General features: G+C 45.0%; 1 protein-coding gene across 1 annotated transcript; it reads left to right on the top strand.

Moving 5' to 3' along the window:
• The first annotated feature begins 510 nt into the window (after positions 1-510).
• Positions 511-11,979, top strand: txnrd3 (thioredoxin reductase 3). The gene is made up of 16 exons (XM_079217638.1): positions 511-810; positions 1,538-1,598; positions 2,427-2,536; positions 2,793-2,900; positions 3,015-3,087; positions 3,195-3,314; positions 3,459-3,601; positions 4,291-4,406; positions 5,292-5,517; positions 5,700-5,792; positions 6,105-6,181; positions 7,599-7,755; positions 8,138-8,245; positions 8,332-8,427; positions 8,550-8,684; positions 10,858-11,979. Exons 1-16 carry the CDS (start codon positions 694-696, stop codon positions 10,918-10,920), a joined length of 1,803 nt encoding a protein of 600 aa, XP_079073764.1. The 5' UTR covers positions 511-693; the 3' UTR covers positions 10,921-11,979.
• The last annotated feature ends 1,069 nt before the right edge of the window (positions 11,980-13,048 follow it).

Here is a 13,048-nt window from a genome sequence, read left to right as displayed (position 1 = left end):
CCGCTCTATTGGTGCATGAGATAAACATGAAGATGAAAAAATAAAAGTAAGCAACAGGAATATGCAATAGAAGAAAATACCAATAAAAAAATACCACATTTACATAATACATATATTAATAAAATAAAAAATAGTACAATGTATCTGAATTCAAATTAAACTTAAAAAAGTCTTTATGATTTATCATTTTCCAATGCACCTGTTACTTGTCATAGATCAATTCCACCGGCAGATGGCGCTAGATAACAGAGAACTTGCTCTTGGGACAATAGTTCCAGCGCTTTTACCGCAAGTAAATAGGCAACCCTGTGACGTTTGAGTGGGTACGCCCGTTTTGATGCACGGCGCTGACCGTGTGGGGCGGAGTTCCTCCCAGATCAACGACCAGCAACGGAGTATGCGGCGACCAAGGGTGAGCAGATCGAGCGCGCCCAAAGTAGCAAGACAAGAAACAGTAAACGACGTTTGGCGCGGTTGGTAGACGAGCTGCTGACAGTGGAGGGAGAACAACCGAGGTCAACCTCGCGCTGCAGCGGTTTTCTAGTATTCGTTTCTCCTAGAGAAAGAGCCGAGGGACATTCAAACATTTACTAAGAGAGACTTGGTGTGGGTTAATTCCAGGTTTCCCCGTATCCTCTCGTCAGCCGTCTATCGAAGCTTGCCCCGGCGCAGGCGGACGGAAACACCTCGAAAATGCCGCCCATCGAAAAAGACACCGGGAAGAATGAACTCAAATCTCGGATACAGCAGCTCATTGACTCCAACCAAGTGATGGTCTTCAGTAAAAGCTACTGTCCGTACTGTGTCAAGGTAAGGAGGCAGTTTGTTTTGTTTTGTCGAAGAGGTAGACCTCGCTTACGATGGTTGGAAACTTCCATCTTCTCCCACCAAGTCCACGGGCTCTGTCTAATTGCTGGCGTTTCCTTGTCGCGTCAAAGCCACCAGCGACTTCTTCCCGACGGAAGCCGGATGCGGCTTCTTACTACAAATTAAACCGAATCGCATACAATCAATAAACCGTGGAGACAGTTTGACAGGATCTCCTCTATATTTGGTGAAGATAACAGCACCGGGTCCCTGTCACGTTAGCCGCTCCGCTGTTATCTGAACGTGGTCGCGCTTCTTGGAAAAGTTACGTTACATAAGTTGGAGTTCGTAGCTGACGTTAACTTAACTTGGAGGGTCAGGCCGGGTCCGCACTTTACAAAGCAACGTGAGCACTCGTGTCTTTGACGTTGCATCTGTTAAAACGTAGCTTCATTTGACGTTAGCTAGCAGGTAAACTGTCTGTCTTTCGTCAACATACTTCACGCGCAGAGGAGGAGGAGGAGGAGGAGGAGGAAGGGTGGGGTGGGGAGCTAACAATTAACCGCACGACAGGTTTTTTATTTTATTTTATTGAAAGAAGAAAACAAAAGTAAATATTTATCTATAAAATACAGTTTTTCTGGATGTGGAGTATTTCACTGACCTGTGACCCGTTCAGCTGTTTATAAGGAAACTGATGTATCATGTTTCACATTTGTGTCTCTTGTAGGTGAAAGCCTTGTTCAAAGAGCTGAACGTCGAGTGTAACGTGGTGGAGTTGGATCTCATAGGTAAGAAAGATGTTACTGTACATTAACACAACTTTTTAGAAGTGCCTGCTCACTTCTAAAAAGTGTTTACATGATGCTTATGAGTGCCTCATATGTTGCCAGTGTTATCTTGCTTGATTGATCATTTGATGCATTGCTTGAGATTGATTCCCCAGTTTTTCTGCCAACATTGTGTAAAATCCTCCTTTGTGTTGTGGTGGGGATGTTTCCTCCTGTGCAGCAACACAAAAACATGCTGAGTCACTCTCTGAAGGTACCGTGTCCTCGAGCCCTATCTCAGTGAACTCTGTGGAGTCACTTGTGTCACACTGTTGGTTGACGGAAGTACAAAGGAATGCTGATGATCAATCAGTGAATGATTGACGAGCGCCTTTTTGAGAATAGGACTGATCAGAGTATATTAGGAGCCAACGCAACTTCAGCCGAGTGAGTCGCTCGCCGATATGTTGCAATGTGATCGGCTTTCACCTCCAGACTAGGTAGATTAGTGGATATATTATACTGCAGGCAACCAGTGCTGCCTTGTGTTGTTGTTGGTCAACCGTGTCTGGCCGACCCGACGGTTCAACTGACTACGTAAGATCTGATGAGAAGTAGAGGTGCCCATTTGACTGCAGCCTTCGTTTGTGGCTGTGATTCGAGCACAGAAAGAGACCTGTAGGTTTGCGGATGCAGAAGATGATGAAACGTTTTGTGTTGTGTCATACTTGCCCCTGTTTAATTGTTTGTGTGCATTACTCATGCTGATTTAAGCATGTGAGAAGTGGGTACTTGTATTCAGTAACCTTATTTGCTTTGCACTAACAAACAAATGACCCTTCCGTCCAGAGGATGGAACCAACTACCAGGAGATGCTGCTCGAGATGACCGGACAAAAAAGCGTTCCGAATGTCTTCATCAACAAGACGCATGTCGGCGGCTGTGACAAAACGATGCAGGTGAGGAGCGTGTGTGTGTGTGTAGCTAAGTGATACGTCTTTTTAAAGGAATTTTCTTTGTTCAGTGCTCAGAATCCTTGTGTCACGCATCGAGTGACTTATCCACAGACTAGACGCTGTGTACAGAGGAGCCTGTATTCTTTAAGTTGATGCTTGTTAATAACAACAAGGAATATTGAATTGTTTTGAGTCCTTTCAGTTGTGTTTTGGAATTAACTTTAAAGTTTATTGACGCTGTGTTTCATGTTTCTGTCAGGCTCATGAAGACGGCAGCCTGAAGCAGCTACTGAGCGGAGACGCCGAAGCTTACGAGTACGACCTGATCGTCATCGGAGGAGGGTCTGGAGGCCTGGCCTGCTCAAAGGTGACTCACAGGGTTACCTTCACCCTTTTTAACCATTTCCCACTTTCCACGGGACGGTGTTTGAGGGAATCACAGATTTGCGTAACGTGGCAGTAACACTGGATCTGTTAACAGGAAGCAGCTACGTTGGGGAAAAAGGTCATGGTACTGGACTACGTTGTGCCCACACCAAAGGGAACCACCTGGGGTGAGATGCTTCCACTTCAGGATACTTACTAAAGTACTTGCGATGCACTGTATATATTTGCATCCATTTCCACACGTTGTTAACGTCTTGCCGCTGTGGCCTGTCAGGTCTCGGTGGGACCTGTGTGAACGTGGGCTGCATTCCCAAGAAGCTGATGCACCAGACGGCCGTGCTGGGCACCTCCATGCAGGACGCGCGCAAGTTCGGATGGGAGTTCAGCGAGACAGGTGAGGGCGCAGAGCGCCGGCCCCGGAGGTCGCGGAGGGGGGACACCGCGCCGGTTTGCTGCGGTAAATCACTAGGCGGGTCTGGTCACTCGTGATTTGTTGGCATTCCACTGATTATACTAACGGCTGTCTGTCTGCACTCAGTGAAGCACAACTGGGACACGATGAAGACGGCGGTGAACAACTACATCGGCTCACTGAACTGGGGCTACAGGGTGGCACTGAGGGACAAGAGCGTCAACTATGTCAATTCCTACGCAGAGTTCATCGAACCACACAAAATCAAGGTAAGCGCTTTTGTTTTAAGGGAACCTTGAGTTTAGCAGTAACTGTTAAACAGCCCTTTCTTATAGGGACTGAAGCCGCTCTCTTTAAAGTTTTTGTCGTTGACAAAAACAGTCTTTTTATTTTTTACCTCGCAGAACTCAGCGGTTGTTGCCTTGTTTGGTGTTCATTTCAGTCACTCAATTACAACTGACCAATCAAGCAGCGTTAGACCAACTCCCCTGTGTTTAAAAGGACTTTGTTTTATTCAATGGAGTCCTGTGCTTTTGAAGATAAATATTCAAACGGGTATTGATGGTGGCTTAAATCTGTTTTGCTGCTGCACCCGTCCGCAGCAGTACATTGCTTTGCTCTCGTGCTCCTGTCTGTTTTATCCAAACCACCACTTGCTCAGGGTAACACACTGACTGTGGATAAGTACAAGTATACAACCCCACTTCCAAACATGATTTGGTCTTTGTTTTGTTTCGTCTTGAACAGGCTATGCTCAACATGTAACCTCCTGCTTTGGCTGCCTCTCTGCCTTGTTGTTGTCGTTGGCTCTCATACTTGCGTTCATATCACTAGCTGCACCCAAAGCAAATATTTACACACAAAAAACTGATATCCTGCACATCCCTGACACTGCGCTCGATGAGTCATTCAGCATTGCGTATTGTTTAATGCGTTATGGTTTTGTGTTTTCTGACAGGCGACCAACAAACGGGGAAAAGAGACGTTTCACACAGCGGCAAAGTTTATCTTGGCTACAGGCGAGAGGCCGCGCTACCTGGGCATCCCTGGAGACAAGGAGTACTGCATCACCAGGTGAGAGCGAGGCATTGTTACTAGGGATGGGTATCGTTTGGGTTTTTTCCGATACCGGTGCGAAACCGATACTTTTAAAACGATACCGGTGCCTAAACGGTGCCTGAACCGATACTTTTTTAGGCAATTTTTTTTCTTCAAATTGAACAATATTATTAACTGTTTAAAGTATACTATAGATATAAATAAGTACATACAAAAAACACTTCAAACTACAGCTTCAAACCTTTTAACTTCAAACTATAAAAATATATATTTAAAAAAAGAACAGACACAAGCATCAGGTGGCCTGATGGGACCGTGTGCAACAGAACTCAGACACTGTTGGATCCTAAAACTGCTGCTTTACTGGACTACACGTCATCATTAATATCAACTGGAGAGATTTGTTCCATCAAGCTGAGGACGGACGTTCAAAAGCTCGTGCTCGTGCTCGTGTCTCCAGCGATTTCTGTGTGCGCGCACTGTGTGTGTGTGTGTGTGTGTGTGTGTGTGTGTGTGTGTGTGAGCGCTGGAAGCCCCGCCCCCTCGAGCCCCGCTCTGCATGCAGGCAGACAGAGAGCAGAGCAGCGAGTGTGCTCTGATCCGCGCTATTTTAATAATCGTTTTTAGCGTGCGGGTACCGCTACCTTTTTAGTATCTATATACCGTGCAACTTTACAGAGTAGTGTAAAAAAAAATGTATTTAAATCGGCTCAGGCACCGGAAGGAAGCACCGAAATCTGCGTTGCTTTTTGGTCCGGTAGGTACCGGACGTGTTGGAACCGGTGCCATACTGGCACCGGTTCTCGGTACCCAACCCTACCTGTTACAGTCTCATAGTTTTTAACCAGTTGTCGTTAGCTTGTGACATCCGTCCGTTTCTGTCTGCGCTTTATCCGCCAGCGACGACCTCTTCTCGTTGCCCCACTGCCCGGGAAAGACCCTGGTGATCGGGGCGTCATACGTGGCCCTGGAGTGCGGTGGCTTCCTGGCCGGCCTGGGTCTCGACGTCACCGTCATGGTCCGCTCCATCCTGCTGAGGGGCTTCGACCAGGACATGGCCAACCGTGCCGGCGAGCACATGGAGGAGCACGGCGTCAAGTTCCTGCGCAAATACGTCCCTGTGAAGGTGAGCGCCAGCTGGACTGACGAGCGTTCGTAACAAAGGCAATTAATAGTCTGTAGACTTTGAACCGTGTAATTGCGCCGCATCAGATTTATTGTCGTACCATCTTGGGCCATGTATCTCTCAGCTGGTCATTTGACAGAAGCACAAATATTGACTTCCCTGAGTGTGTCTGTGTCTGTCAGGTAGAGGAGCTGGAAGCAGGCACTCCCGGCAGGCTGAAGGTGACGTCCAAGTCCACAGAGACTGATGAGGTCATCGAGGGGGAGTACAACACGGTACGTACCGACTCTTCATCCCACCCGTCTGTTACTGGTGTTACCCTTGGAGAAGACAGGGGGGGGGGGGGAACAAGTAGCTTACTCTTGCTGGTTTCTCCAATGTTACCTAGTATCGAAACTGACAATTTATTAAATAATTTAAGAAATGATTGGTGAAATCAACGACAAAAAAGATCAATCTATTGATGGACATTCCTGTTTTAAAAAGTCGTCAGTTTAAAAAAAAAAAAAATCTTAATGCCATTTTTCTCGACAGTGGAGGACTACCTTTCTTTTTTTTAAATTACAAGCCATTTCTTTGTCCTTCAGGTGCTGATAGCAGTGGGTCGGGACGCGTGCACCGACAAGGTCGGCCTGGACAAGATAGGAGTCAAAATCAACCCCAAGTAAGTTTATCATCTCATTGTGCATCTGTTTCTTTGTTTCTCCTCCATACGTCCATCGCATTACATTGGCCTGTACCTTTAAGACACGTTGTACAGTCATGGTGACTCGGCAGTTCTTGCCGCCCCCGTGGGGGTTGTTGGGGCGGGGGGATGATTCACAGGGGTGTGTGTGTGTGTGTGTGTGTGTGTGTGTGTGTGTGTGTGTGTGTGTGTGTGTGTGTGTCCGTGTCCCCTACAGTGTGTCAGCTTCTTTTTAATCATGAAAAGGAATGTTTAGGAGCTTTTCACGCTGGTGTCCTTATATTGCATTGTCTGCTCTTATGTTCGTTTATTATTGGGTTGTCTTTATTCAGTACATCACTTTTCTTTTTTAAGATTTGGAAATCTGGCGTTAAAAGTAAAACAAGCTTGTGAAGTTGTACATTTTGCACTCTATGATTTATTATGTAAAATATTATAAATGGGGAATGTAGCCTTTTCTTTCAGGATGTTGTCTCTATTTCTACTTTTTTGTTTTTTTGTTTTTGTGTATGACTGACTGGTTCAGCATAAGAGACCAACAGGGATTAAGACGGCATGAGGCCAGCTTAAAAGAGCGCTCAGTGGGTCACATGACCCGGTCTTATGACCTCGGTAGTACTCTGATTGAGCCGAGACAGCCAGTGGGCTTCTGTAGGGTTTAGCAGAATACTACTACAGTTATGTGAGCCCAACGTGACCTCTAGGCTCGCTTCATTCCATTTCTGCCTTGTGATGATAGACTGTCCTCTGCTGCATTTTAAAGGGTTGTCGCCTGACCTCACCGGACCGAATCGCAAATGCGAATCGGTCCGGAAGCTCCCGATACATTTTTTTTCCGATTTCCGGGGGGCGCAGAACTAAAGTCTCTGGACGCGTTTGGTGAGAACATCCAATTAGTATCAGTGAAAACATGTGGCACCTCGCTGACTGATTGGGGGAAAATGGAAACGGACTACAGCGTGCAGGGATGAAACTAGCAATGTGTCTAAGAAAGTGTTTGTCTTTTGCAATCAGACGTTAAAGATAAAAGAAATTTTAACTGATCTACTAAAATGTAAAAAATTGTTTTGAGATTTGAGTCCAGAAAATCATTTCAAAAGCGTGGCGGAAAAACATCTTGCATTGAAGTACTTGTCGATTTCAAGTAACAATATCAATACCCCTCCAGTAACTTTTTATTTCCATAAGATGTTAAATATATAACATGAGGCTGATATTGTAACACAACACAAACGGAGCATCGTTCTTTGCAGCTTGGATGTTGATGGTGAACCGTTTATCCGTGCTATCACTTAAACTGTTAAAAGACATATTAAGAATGTAAAAAGACGACCGGTTGATCATCAGAATTGGGCCCATTTTAAAAAATGTGACCGCTTTGTTTCCCACCGTCCAGGAATGGGAAGATTCCAGTGAACGATGAAGAGCAGACCAATGTGCCCCACGTCTACGCCATCGGGGACATCCTGGAGGGCAAGTGGGAGCTGACGCCTGTCGCCATCCAGGCTGGCAAGCTGCTGGCGCGGCGCCTCTACGACGGCTCGACGCTCAAGGTGCGGCGGCGTTACCGCATGCATGACTTTTCCTTTTCTTTATTTTTTTATGAACGAGAATGCTTTTTTTTTTAACGTGGTCATAAGATATGTCAAAATGAATAGAATAGAATACTTGTATAATATAACTAAAGACTTATTGACTGAATGCTTTTTATTTTAAAGTCGTACACACTCCAACAGTAATGCCTCGTTTGCCCATGTTCATATTTTCTTTCTGATGCGGAGCCTGACATCTTTCATCGACCGGTTCCTCAACACACAAATTCTTTGGCGTTGACCGAAACGCGCTTCGCTTCAATAATCGCTGGAACGTCGCTTGGCGGCGTTCCAACAAGAGCCCTTATTTCCCTAACAATTTGTTTTCCCTGTGTTGGTGCAGTGCGACTACATCAACGTTCCCACCACTGTCTTCACCCCATTGGAGTACGGCTCCTGCGGTCTGTCAGAGGAAAGGGCCACAGAGCTCTACGGGCAGGACAACCTGGAGGTAGAACACATTTGTTTTGTCTGGACACACATTTGCAGTATACAGTATACACTGTAATAAAGCTCCACTGCGTTTGTGGTCTTCAGGTGTTTCACAGTCTGTTCTGGCCCTTGGAGTTCACCGTTCCCGGCAGAGACAACAACAAGTGCTACGGCAAGATCATCTGCAATAAACTGGACAATGTAAGATTATCGCTGCTTCTGCACAGTGGAGTCATATCTGGGCCTTTTAGCAGCCGGCGACGCTGACCCCCTTCTTGTGTCACACCATTGACCGGCTTTTTGTTGTTGTCCTAACACCGTAGGATCGAGTCATCGGGTTCCACTACCTGGGGCCAAATGCTGGAGAGGTGACGCAGGGCTACGGTGTAGCCATGAAATGCGGCGTCACCAAGGAGCAGCTGGACGGAACCATCGGCATCCACCCAACCTGTGCTGAGGTAGAAGTCGACTCTTGTCATCTTAGATATCAGAAATGAAGAATACAAGCCGAGCTTTTGCACTGCAGTTAATCCCCAACCACTCGCATATTCAAAAAGTGTAGCCACGGGTTATAAATAGTGCCGTTTTTTACTTTCGAGGATTCTAAAACGACGACAACAACACACAGGCTACATAGTCCAAACCAAGGCTATTACTCCTTTACCTTCCTGGTTACTCATCACGCTCACCGACTGCTGCCGAGCATTGATCTGATTAGTCAGCCGGGAGGCGGGGCGAGCGCACTTTTATGGCTTTATTTTAGTTTGTCAAAACACCGGTCTAACTTGCACGGGACTAAAGCTAAATGAAGACTGCTATCACACTAAAAGATATCTCTAAAGTATCTTCGTGAAACTGGATTTACTTAAATACGTGTTGCAATAGTATTCTGTTGACCAAGCAGGAAATGACAAACCGCCAAAGAGCTAAAAGGCCTGTTTTCTTTTTTTTAACAAACACGTTGTGTGCAGGATTTGCACGTTGGCGAGCGGGCGACTGCTTAAAGTCTGTTTGTAGAGGCCCGACTTGAAGACCGTTTTAAATCCTGTTTATTTTTTGGGACATCGTAAACCGGATAATTCTTAAAATTTCAGTTCTGCCTGCTGTGATGCATCATTTGCATAAATTAACTGAATTGCAGATCTCACCATTACACGTTCAGTATGTTAATGTAGGACGGTGATAATTGCGCCGCATTAAGACGCTCAGTCGTTTGATGTTTTGCACGGCTTGCATTTCTTTTTTTTCTCTTTTGGGAGCGAGGTTTTAATTATTGCAGGACACTGTTAATTGCCCCATGTTGCACCAATGTCCATATTTCTTATTCGTCCATGGCACTTTAGTTTTTAAGGGACAGTTCACCTTGAAAATCAAAAATACATATTTTTCCTACTGCCTGTAGCGCTCCTTATCAATGGAGATGTTTTGGGTATAAGTTGCCGATCAGATGCCACTCGGCTTGTGGCGCTCAAAGCACCAAAAACAAAAGCATATTAAACACTTGACAGCAATTTTTCTTTCCAGTAATTATGACCCGGTTATTCAAGATAATCCACAGACCTTGTTGCAAGTAGGGCTGCAACAACGAATCGATAAAAATCGATTATCAAAAGTGTTGGCAACGAATTTCATTATCGATTCGTTGTGTCGCGCGATTATTACGCCGGGCAATAAGTCGCGGAGAAGAAAAAAAAGAGCTGAGCACAGCAACTGGCCGGCCAGCGTTTCTGAGATTGGAGTGAGACACGAGAAAAGCTGAGGTTGTGATGTTCTCAAAAATAGAAGATCTTTGACGAGTCGAGTCTTGGCCAATCAGCGTCTTCATGTTCCTCAAACTTGTTTTTAATGGAAGCTAGTCAGCTTGCTATCGCGTTAGCTAACGTGTTTGGTTGTGTATTGTCGTTAAAGTTCCGTTATGTTCCGTTACAGTTCAGTCTTGCTTGTAAAAAAACGTAACGTGATGAAACATGCCGCCACCCCCCGGCCTGGTTCAGTTCACGCTGTCACTCGTTAACGTTAAACCGGCTCACCGGTGGATCTGGCTGCAGGTTTTTTTTTTTTTTTTTTTACTCAAAGTAGAACGAAGCAAATCACGTAGTTGGGCTTAGCCGACAACGTGACGTCGTGGTCATAAGAGACCCAGAATGAAAGAGTTTAAGGAAGAGGACGCTCTATATGGAGCAGTACAGCTTCCCTCTGTCCCAGTATTTCATACATATTGATAAAGCAGGGTATGTAAATGCAGCCTCTGGAGGGATCAATTACAGTAAAAAGGGCTCACATTTGGCAGATGTAAAGCATACATGTGTATGTTTTTAGTGTTAGTCCATTTTGTTGTTTTAATTAACAGCTCAGGGATGTTCAAGGAGCAACCTGTTTGTGCACTTTCTGAAGATGTTTTGCACTGTCACTTCTGTTTTTGAATAAAGGGTTGGAAATGAACGCTTTTTTGATTAAAATTTTTTTTTTATCCGATTAATCGAAAAAATAATCAACCGATTAATCGATTATTAAAATAATCGTTAGTTGCAAGCAGTTTCATGTCGGAGCTATTTTGATTATATATATTTTTTTAAAGCAGCATTATATGAGCTGCATCGCCTGACGTGTGTTTCTCCTCGCCGTTTTTAGATCTTCACCACGATGGATGTGACCAAGAGTTCCGGCGGAGACATCAGCCAGGCCGGCTGCTGAGGTTAAACCCTGCTCGTTTAGCTCGGGCTGCTCTCGCGTTAGGACTCTCCCGCTCTCAGTCTAGTTCATATTTAACTCTGCCTCGCCTCCAGCTGCTCCGTCTGCATGGCGGCCGTTTCTCAGGACAAACCTGAACGCCGCGCCCCGGCGGAGCTTAGAGGTGACTGATGGAAGCGGAGGTAGTTTTGATGCGAGTGCAGCCTGCTAAACAGCGGGGTTACTCTGCTGATATCCCTCCACCAGCGTGTCCTTGTTGAGGAGCACCAAACACACACACCTAATGTGTGTGTGTGTGTGTTTGGGCTGTTTGTGACGTCCTGGCCCATAACCTTAAATTACTGAGGTGGGCAAGGATCGATGTCCCTCTGCAGGAGCGCGCCGATGACGACCCCCTTCGTCCAATTCCCCCGACTTCGAACACTTATCATTCTCTCTTCCTCCCCCAGTATTCAGATTGACATTTAATGTAATGAGACTCATTTAAACTGGCACACACAACCAGGGTTTGAAAGGACGCACGGCTCTGGACTTCAGCTTATGGTGGAAACGTACTATTTAAAGTTAATCTCTGTGTGTTTGTGTGTGCGTCTTCAGTATCCTCTTCTTTTGAGCCTCCATCATTCCTCTCACGAGGCCTTCGGGATGACATTGATGTACAGGCATGTCTTTGTGACGTGCCAACATCAGGGTCTTTCTGCTTTTTTAAGAGGGCTCCCTTTTATCTCTCTGAAGTATTTATCTAATTGGTTCTACTGAGATCGAGAGCCGAGCGAATCCTTTCAAACCTCTTCCAGATAAAAAGTGAATGGGGAAATTACTACCTGAATTGTACTGAATGTTGCGTTTATTCAAAAAAGACATTTTCACATGTTTTTACTAAATTAATTTAAAGCTGGTTTGTCCCTTTTGCGTGTATGTAAAAGATGTATTGGATCCTCCAGAGGGCGCCATTCTGGCTGCCGGTGAGCGACTTTGGCCTTCTGCACAAATGACTTGTTCGTTGGTGTCAAACCACTGTAGATTACTCCTCAAGATTTAATAAAGGATTAATTCACCTTCTCTGTTGTCACACTGGTTCTACTTATTTCACCCGCAGAGCAACCCGCTCCTCACCTTCCTGAACATGCACTCATCTTCTTATTTGTTTCAATTGCAGTCTTAAACTGGGGGGAAAAAAGTTGATTTTTAAAAGTACAGATTTTTATTAAATGTATAATATTAATAGCAGGAAATGGGCTAATCTTAATCAAATATATCCCATGTTGTTACTACAACCTTTTTTTAGATCCCTTATTAATGGAAATAGTTTTTAATTTTTACATGAAGACATTTCTGACATTTGCTGCTTCTCGGCCAATCACAGGCATATTATTATTTCATTCACCATAAAATGTGAATGAAATGAAATATTTTTTTTTAAATAGATTTCATTCATGAAATAAAACTGTTCAGTGGATCAGAACGGTTAAACAATATGTCGAAGTGGTCTGAGTGTAAAGCTTTTCAATAATTTAAGTGTATTTGGGTCATTAAATATTTTTTACATCTCTTTCTCCACAATGTGTTATTTATTCTATATTAGGCTTCACAGCCGCTGCTCGCATCTTAAAATAACCCAATGGCACAGCTTAAAATAACAGCGGGACGAGACGACCGGTCCATTGGAGCCATTCAGGACATCAGAGAGCCGCGGAGAATACAGCGGCATCATTTCCTCTGCGGGTTTCTTTGGACTATTCAGCCTCCTCCATCAATAGCATCTGGCCGGTGTGAACCTTTTGTCGGGCTCACATCTGAGAGCAGTCACCTGCACGGGCTGCTATGACAACTCGGGCCTTTGATGGGCTTCATTTGGATGAGACTATTTTTGATTGAGGACCATCTGCAGCCGATACGAGCCGATTGTTCCGTCTGTTGGTCAAAGCGTTGTGAGACGGTTGCTCTTTGTTTACGTTGTTTACTTCCACGCCCAGCCGAAGGAATGAAGACAAACCTGGTGGATCAGCCACTGTTCATTTCATTTCCTTAAACAGATAATTGTGAGTCCATGTGACTTAAATTCCCACACCACAGCGCTCTTGTAATCTGCTCCCCTTGATGCAACTATTGTGTCTACAAGAAGAACACA

Source organism: Taurulus bubalis (assembly GCF_910589615.1).
Source record: "Taurulus bubalis genome assembly, chromosome: 5".
NCBI lineage: Eukaryota > Metazoa > Chordata > Actinopteri > Perciformes > Cottidae > Taurulus > Taurulus bubalis.
Note: the sequence above shows the minus strand (reverse complement) of the source record. Positions and strands in the feature narration are given on the sequence as shown.